This window comes from Aphis gossypii, chromosome X (genome assembly GCF_020184175.1).
Source record: "Aphis gossypii isolate Hap1 chromosome X, ASM2018417v2, whole genome shotgun sequence".
In the NCBI taxonomy this organism is placed as follows: Eukaryota; Metazoa; Arthropoda; class Insecta; order Hemiptera; family Aphididae; genus Aphis; species Aphis gossypii.
Window position 1 is genome coordinate 16,640,353 of NC_065533.1, and position 9,540 is coordinate 16,649,892.

General features: G+C 26.4%; 1 protein-coding gene across 2 annotated transcripts in view; it reads right to left on the bottom strand.

The window, feature by feature from the left end:
• Positions 1–2,534, bottom strand: part of LOC114131988 (adenylate kinase isoenzyme 5) — a 36,727-nt gene extending 34,193 nt beyond the window's left edge. The window contains exons 1-2 of one of the 2 annotated variants that reach the window (XM_050206936.1): positions 2,321–2,534; positions 1,911–2,253 (exon numbers count right to left, since the gene is read on the bottom strand). In XM_050206936.1, coding sequence (XP_050062893.1) covers positions 1,911–1,932 — 22 coding nt within the window. In that variant the 5' untranslated portion in view covers positions 1,933–2,253; positions 2,321–2,534. Of the gene's footprint in view, positions 1–1,910; positions 2,263–2,320 lie in introns of both variants that reach the window. The other variant, XM_050206935.1, reaches the window with a different exon arrangement.
• Between the last annotated feature and the right edge of the window lie 7,006 nt (positions 2,535–9,540).

Genomic DNA, 9,540 nt, shown 5'->3' on the forward strand with positions numbered 1-9,540 from the left:
TTTTCTCAACGGCGGATAGCTATGGAGAGGTCTGGATACTCTACCGACCAATTCGATCAATTAGATCAGGGATAGGCAACTTTAAGTTACTAAAGGGCCAATTTTTAGAAAATTAAAATCTAGCGGAGGAGAGCATAGAAAGCAAAAAAAAAAAAAATTCAAACATCATTCAAACTATACATTTTCACTATCATTTATTTTATTAATAATAAATAAATAGGTAGTCATTCTACCATGAGGTGTTAAAATTTCTATTTTCATCATCAATTTTACTTTTTCGCGGTACTATATTATGATATTTAGACGTTTAACGATGTTCAATGTCAGATAACAATTATTATATATTGACAAGATATACTATACATATTATAGTCATATAGATTATAGAATAATAGACGATAAACTTTAAAATTGTATGATGTAATTTGGAAATGTAGGACAGGCCAAATTAAAAATGCTCGCGGGCCGGATGCGATCCGCAAGCCGCCTGTAGCCCATTCTTGCATTAGATAATTTCGTTTCGTTATCACCGTGGTGTTGATGGAGTGTCGTTCATAGTGATTCAGGTACAAAATGTAACAAGATCAGAAACTGCATTAATTTATGAAGTCTTGCTTTAGAGCGTTCGATCAAATTTTTTGGACCGATATGTTTCGTGTTACGAACGAGATGCACATCATAACATACTCGATGTCATAATAATTTGAAATGGTACTATTTCCTCACCAGAAAATAATAAATAAAAAAAAATATAAATATAAATATTATATTATATTATATTATATTATATTTATAATAATTATAAATACAATATTTTTTACTCATACCTACGTTTAAACTATCTTGAGTTATGTATATTTATTTTTAGGCCTATATTCTCGTGACACTCTCTGAAATACGTCTAATACGCTAACATTTTTGTGATGTCAAAAATTATTTCGATCGCATGATTAAATTAAGTTTTCGAAGATTTTGAATCTGTTTTTAACATTTGAACCAATTATACCAAAGTCTTGTAAGTTTAGTTCCGGATTTTTGCCTATTATACGGATTTATTTATGTCAATTCTAACCACTTTTTAACGGATAGGTAGTACCTATTGTAAAACAAAACCACTCACACACTTACCGTTTAAAGTTGTTACATAAAATATTATATTGTTTAATAAGGATATTTTCCCAGAACTGTGTACATAATTTCGTCATTTTAATACAACATAATAATACAATTTCAAAATCAATACAATTGAAAATTACTTGAAATAAACCATTGAGCATCGCAACCAATGAAAGCTATATAAAATGCATACCTAATTATATGCACATAATACTATGTACAATTTTATATCTGAGCGCCGTGTTTATTTAATATATGTTTTCCCTCAAACACTAATATTGCACCTTATTAATTCGTCTACAACTGAAGTTAATTAAAATCGTTCAAAACACTTCTGAACTAAAAACAAAAAAACTAAAACACTCGTGATACTTTATCCCATAATTTTATTTTTTTTTTTTTTGTGATAAAATTGTTATTTATTTCCATAAAATAGAATTAAAAGCTGTAGTTAATTATTTATTAGACTACTATACATTTCTTTAACTCCGCGGACTGCAGCGAGTGCACTATGAGCGTGTACCTCGGCCAAATCTAAAGTTGCAGGATAAAGATGAAAACATCAGCGAATTTAATAATCATTACAAATTAGACAAAAATCAAGACCAAACCAAAATATTGTTTTGTACCTATTAATAAAATAATCGTTTGTTTACTTGAAGAGGTCGACTCAATAACGTATAAGTCTGTGTTATACCAAATAATATTATCGACTGTCATGATATTAATGAATCATGTAATGGCGATCATCACTATCGTGAAATTAAAAACATAAATACCGATGATGCGTTTACCTGTGTCCAGACAAATTCCCATAGTCCCATTCACCGGGTTTCACTTCGAACAGCACGACTCGCGGACCGCAGGCATCACGTCTACGGTCGCCCTGTGTACGCGCGGACAACCAGTCGGCCTTTGGTCTGACGTGCGTGGTTCCCAGCGGGTACGGGTGGGCGCACGCCGGCGTGTGTGTCTCGTTTAACCGGGTTCACTGGGGTCACACATGTCCAGACACCGCCGTTGAGATCAGGTATGTGAATCGCACGTTTTTCTAATATTATATTAACGGTACTGTGATAGTGATTTGGACGACTCAGGAGCGGAACTCAAATAACGGCTGTCAGGTTAAGTAGATACCTATGAAAACTATGATTATTATTATTATTATTATTATTATTATTATTATCAGTACTTCTATAGATACCGTAATAATAATATTGTTATATCGTTCGGACGATCGGCGGCGAACGGTGACGGACAAACACTGGCTCGGCGAATGAATGTATGCCTACCTACCGACTTTTTTGTTATACCGTAATTATGACGCGGTCTTGACCGTACCGTCGCCCGCGGACGCCTATCGTCGGCAGCCAGCGCCGATGCGCCCTCAGTGGCCAATGCGACCTCGGTGACCGATACTTTGTGTTCACGACGTCACGTCCTATAATGAAAAATAAGGTGAAAAAATAGATAACTGTAGTCTGTACTGTAAGTGACTAGAATTGACTCGTCATAGAGTTAGGCATTAAATATATCCTATCGGCATAAAAGGGGAGGTGTACAAGTATCCTGTACAACCCCAAAAAAATAAAATCATTTTTCTATTTTATTGATAATCAAAATGTTTGACAATTATAAAATAAATATTATTAATAAGACAACAATTTTGTACTGTACCTGCTGTATAAAATTGAAGACCATAGGTGTCAATAATGTTATTAAAGACGAAAAATGATTCTGAGCCGAAACGATATATCAGCACATTATCGAGTACCTAAATATATTGCTATTAATTATTAGGTATAGTAATTTATTTAACTGTTTACAAAGCAATAGCAAAAAATTAACATTAAATGTTTTTAAAATGTATTATCTATATTACGAGTATATTATATGTAAAATAATATAAAAAAATAAATAATAATATACAAAAATGTTCCATTACAACAAAACAACTATAATTGTTATTATTCGTAAAAAATTTAAAATATCCAATTTTAACAAAATTTAATCCAACTTCAATTGCTCAAAAATATTTTTTACTCCAACAACTGATGAGGAACTTATTATTATACTAACTAACTAACTTACTATTATTAAATTTTCAAATTTCTAGGAATAATATTTGTAAAATCATAAAATTTTGAATTACAAAATAATTATACACGTCAAAATTATATGATTATTAAATTTATTATTTTATTTTGACTTTGTCAATTTTTCTATGTACCTGCGTAATTACATACCTATACAACTATTTTCGCTGATTGTATTAAAATTATTCAAACTCTATCCTCTGGAGTTCGGACTGTAACTAACACATTAGAGTTCGCAACAAAATTTAATCATATCATGAATATAAAATTATGAAATAAAATTTACTAAAATTTCAAGTATCTACAGTTATTGATTTTAGAATTACAACAATTACAACAACTGAAAAATGATAAAGGAGAAATAGTTATAATTCAAAATATCTAATTTCACAAAAATTCATATTTTAAATTATTTTATTGTGTATTATTAGTTGAAAAACTTATGACGAATTTAGTATTATATTTTAAAACCTTAGATATAAAAAAAAATTTAATGTACAACTATTACATGATTGAAATTTTTTTGAAAAATTTCATGAAATTTTAATTTTAAACGATTATAAAAAATATTGTGACCAATGACCATATAGTATTTTAGATATTTTTAATTAGTATATGAATAACATATGAGTAACCTTGTGTTACATTTTCAAACTTTTCGACATAAGTTAGCTGTTGAATTGTGATCTTAACTTAACATGAGTTGAGTATAAAAGATAAATACTGAAATTTCTGTAGGTAGCTTAAAATAAGTTATTGCATCCAAAAAACCGTGCATGTTTAGTATAACCAACTGTCAGATGAATAGCATATAACAACAATCATATATAAGTATAAAATCAATATAAGCGTAAGCAAACTTCATCGACAAGATAAGATGCAAAATTTAAAATGTATTACTCCCTTATATCTTGAAAAAATGCTTTAATAAAATATTAAAATCATACAAAATTATTTATTAAATTTTGAAAATTTTCTGATAAATTTTATGAAAAAAAAAATACTTATTATTCTTTCAATTTATCTATAATTTATTTAGTAACAATATAACATATATATAATAACTAATAACTAGTAATAAGTAATAACTAATAGCCTAATGCTTGCGTAGTGATTTGTTTGATGTGACGTATACCTAATTTCAGAAAACACTCAAGTTTATGAAAATATTTCTTTTGCATAATTTTAATTCATTAGAAAACAGTAGTTTTAAAAAAATGATATGTTTTACTATTTTTTATAGTTATCATTTTTAAGTTTTTTACTTTATTGAATGACAACATACATTTTTAATTTCATATTTTCAAGAAACGATATTTAATAATATATTCAGTGTATTTCAATCTATAAAAATCAAATGTTGGACAAATAGTTTATTGGGTATGAGCTTTTAAATTTTAAATAAGCTGAGTAAGTGAGTCAACATTTTGAGGGATACCCCTGTGGCACTCTTCTCCACTCTACACTAGCATGTTATGATCTACTACTTAAACACTTGGTAAATAAAAAATCAACCAAAACAAATATTGTTAAAAGAAACTATATATTTATTCTTACTTGCAGTAATATTTTATATTATATTTTCCTATCTTTATGTTATGGATGTTTCAAACTACCCAAATTATTTTGGTAGGTATAGGCCATAATGGAACATTGATATATCTATTATTTTACAAGGTACACACTTATGTTATTGTAGATGTCCTCGAATTTAATCTGATAATGTAAAATGATTTGTTCCAAAAGAAAATTATATATTATAATAATATAATAGTCACATTTTATTATTATTATAGGGTAGGTACTGATATTTGATACCGATCAGGGCAAAGGGTGTATTATTATTAATATTTTGTAATAATACGTTTTATGTAACATTTTAAAACCTCGGATTTAGTGGGAAACCTAACCTTATCACAGCATATTTATTATATATTATATAATATTTATTTATATTATATTATTATGTTTATTATATATATTATGAACGAAGAGACTGTAGGCCCCCACAATAAAAAAATTGTTTGAGAATATTTTTAAAAATGGTTATTTTATACACATTGTCTTTATTTAAAATAAGTAATAACATTAATAATACACACGATCTCTTTGAGTAATTTCACATACAATATTTTTATAATTTCGTAATTTAATTACCTGAAAAGCCTAGTAAATTAGCTATAAATAATTATCTCATAATATTAGCATATAGACTAATAGAGGAAAACAATATGAACATTTTAAACACATTTAAACTGTTCTTGTGCAAAATATTTATCAACATTATCAACGCATATTATTAAAATAATAAGCACTGTTATGCAGGTTAATTATTTGATTGATGATTATAAAACTATTGTATTTTACGAAAACATGAAATTATGAAAACAAAGCTTTTATTACAAAACAAACTTATATCGTGTATAAATTGGTTACCAATTTTTCAAAAATTTGACTTAAAAATGTTGATTTCTGAGTTCTGGGATGACGAACCTTTTACTGCCAAATTAACTTTGTTCAGTCGCGTTGTGTTGAGGTCCGCATCCGTCAAGTTATATACTTATTGCATCCTGTTGAATAATAATTTATATACAATTATTATACATATACCAATTAATAATTAGAATTTTAGAATTTTAGAATAATTGTCCTCTATGTGTTCTCCTGACATTAAATTTCAAGGTTTATTATCCAATAGCTTCAAATTCAAATAACATTTTATAAACAAAAAACTACAACTAAAAATATTAACAAAACTGTTAGTTCTAAAAATAAATACAAAAAATTCATTAATATTATAATTTAGTAAAATAGATTTACGCCAATAATCAATATAATTCATAGAATTAAATAAATAATTGGTCAACATATTGCGGAAATTGTACTATTTTGTGATTTACAATATTGGTTTTTTTTTCTAAGTACGTCATAAGTTGCTATTCTTCGGCGTATTTTCTAATGATTATATGAAAAAATGACCTTTGACTAAAATGTCAAATTAAAAAAATAATGAGGTCATACGAAACTTTTAGAATACCATTTCTAATGACATAGCTGAATGATAAGAGATAAGAATGGTAACAAAAAAAAGGAAACCCTATTGAAAATCAAATACATAACCATCCATTTCTAGGGAATCTAATAATTAATAATTTAATTAAATAGACTTTCATTTTTTTTTTTAGTTTTAAAATTTCTGAATGGATAAAGACGCTTTAAAATGTAATACGAAATTCCTAACAAATGGCTCAATTCCCAATTAAAAAGTATCAAAAATTTTAAGTCACAATATTTTTATAACCACTTAAATTTAGAATCTTAAAAATTAGAAATTATTTTGTAGTTCAAAATCCATAACCTTTTTTTGTTCATACCTAAAATTTAAAATTTTAGTACCTACAAGTTCTTTATATATTTTGCGAACTATAAAAAACAAAGTTCTTACCGGAAAATCAAATAAATTTCTTATAACCGTTTACATTTAAAAATTTTATGGCACAGATTTTCACCCGTGTAATAACTATTTCCTCGAAATATCCTAAATAATTTTTGCTTTTTGTTGAAATTCATAAATATATATTTATATTATAAATTTTAATAATCACGAAATATTTATAGCTAATTTTCTTGTTTTTTTTCCATAAATATCAATAAAAAATTATTCGCTAAATATTCACTTTTTGAAAAATTAATACAAGATCCAATATATATAATTATTAATACTCTAATAAATATATAAAAATATTAAAAGTCTATTATCATAATTTTTTTAAATTCATTTGAGGTTAAAATTAAAATTTTAAAAATGTGTAAATTATTATGTTGGTAATTAGAAATTGATATAAACTTTTCTTTTTATACTTAAGTTTTGAAAATTGAATTCGAAATTCCTCATTAGTAGTTTATACTGAAACTAAAAAATATATTAAGAAAGACGATTATTTATTATAGACATTTTTAGTTCAAATTTTGGACGAAATGTACTTATTTAACAATAAACGTAATAATGTTAATATTATTTGGATCTAATTTAAAAACATTTTTGAGGGGAACTTAAAACTTTTAGACTTATTATACGCAATGACATATTTGATTTATTTTAAGATATTATATATTTATACTATGAATCTTTTTTTACTCCTTTACATTATTTTCAAAAAAAAATTTTATTAAATGTTGAGTTATACAGGTTAATAATATGTAGTATAAATACATATTATTATAATAGTTAATTACAATATTATATAATATAAAATATGATAAATGCAACATTTTCAGAAAAAGTTATATCAATCAACTGTAATACTGAAAGTAAAATAAATTACTTTATAACTATAAATATAATAAAAAATACTTAGTGATGTAGGCTGGCCGTATCTGCTTAGAATCATTTTTCGTTTACAATTACAAATGAATTAAAACTTAAAAACACCCATTATAGTACTGGACACCTATAATTTACATTAAAGCTTTAACTACCTTGTTAAAATATTTAGACTCATTGAACAATTCAATTTACAATCCTATTCAAATGATGCTATAGAAATATCATGCATTATTATTGACTTATAAATTAATAATAATAATAATAATAATATAAATTTTTATAAAATACCCTTAGAAATAGATGAAGATGGTGTGTTTTCGTTCAAAATATTGTTTCATATGTAATTTTTATTTAATTTAATTTAAAATAATGTTCTCACTTGCTCCGCCGGTAATACTTTGGAATACCTCATATTATACATCCGCGTGTGTTATTTAATATGACGACCATGTCATAAGTATAAATTACTAAGCATTTTTAATTCTTAATTAAAGAAATGCACACCTCAAAAATATGATGATATGTTTTACCTCACTTAAAAAATATACATATACAATATAGGATTTTTTGATTTATTGATTATTTATTTCCAGTAAGAAAAACTTAAAAGAATTCTCGTATTAAATTTTTAAGCTTCTGTATTAATAAACATACAGTTGTTTTTACAAATTGTTTTTAAATTATTCAAAAAATTTTACTGTGGACCTCTTCATACACAACACACGCGCGCGCGCATACCAATAAAGTACAAACTAAATTCAATTAGCTACCAAAAACCTCCCTCGAAAATCAAAAAATCAAAAAGTTCTTTAGGGTTCAGCTACAAAAAAATATAAAAGTTATGATTAAATATTATCATGTTTTAGACATTCGTCGGTTCGCTAAAAATTAGTGAGATGGAATATCTCCTTCCTCCCAGTTCTCCAAACTTCAGCCCATGAACATTTCCAGGTAATTTTTATACTTATCAATTGTGAAAAATATTGTAATATAGCGTGTGTATTCACTAGAACGATACACATGTGCTATTTATACATATTGTATTATTATTATTATTATAATTAGTGACGAGTTTTAGATTTCGATTTAATTTTGTTCAATATGTTTGTGATAATCAGACGTTCCCGGGATGACGGTAATTTATTATGACTAAGCACTAATTTACATTAATATCACTTGTTCGCAGATGATAAAAAGAAGAAAAAAAACGTCAACTATGCGTGTCCAAACAACAATTTATTATTATACCACACGCGTACACGTGTAATATGTGCCTTCCACCTACAACAACTATAACACAATAAATTATTTTCATCGTCGACGTGAAATCGCATTTACAGCGTATGAGCTGAAACTGATTCCAACGCGTTCAGTCGGTTTGCTTACAGTTTATTGCGTCTGTTATTATTAATTGTTTTTATAGTGTTACTATATGCAGTATCATTATTTATTTATTACTATTACTATTATTAATACACATGGTATTTGCATTTGTTTAAAATTTAAATTGAAATGTTATTTATTTTTTTAATAATATATTTATGTATATTGTGTCCTTGATTTGTGAACAGTTTATGAACAATAACGTTGAGGACTGAGGAGTCATACCCATTATTAATAACAATAATATAATATACGGTGATGGTTATAACATCGGCTTACACGAAAAAGAAATGTCGTGATCAGTGTGCTTACTGACAACTAACGAACCCGATCACATTATACTACCTGTATATCTATGAAATAAGGTGGCCGGAAGACTGTCTCGAAGACAAGATCGTCGTAGTTCATTAAACATTGTGTCAATTTTTTTTTTATAATTTTTTTTGGTCGTCGGCTCTTCTTTCAACATTAATGGGCTCATCGTATTATATTATGCTTAAAAATATCATCAAATGCACAAATTTCATAAATAATAATATGATATAGATTTAAAAAACGATATTTTTCAACGAATAATAATAATATAATATTCTACAGTCTCAGATCCAGAGGGGTTTT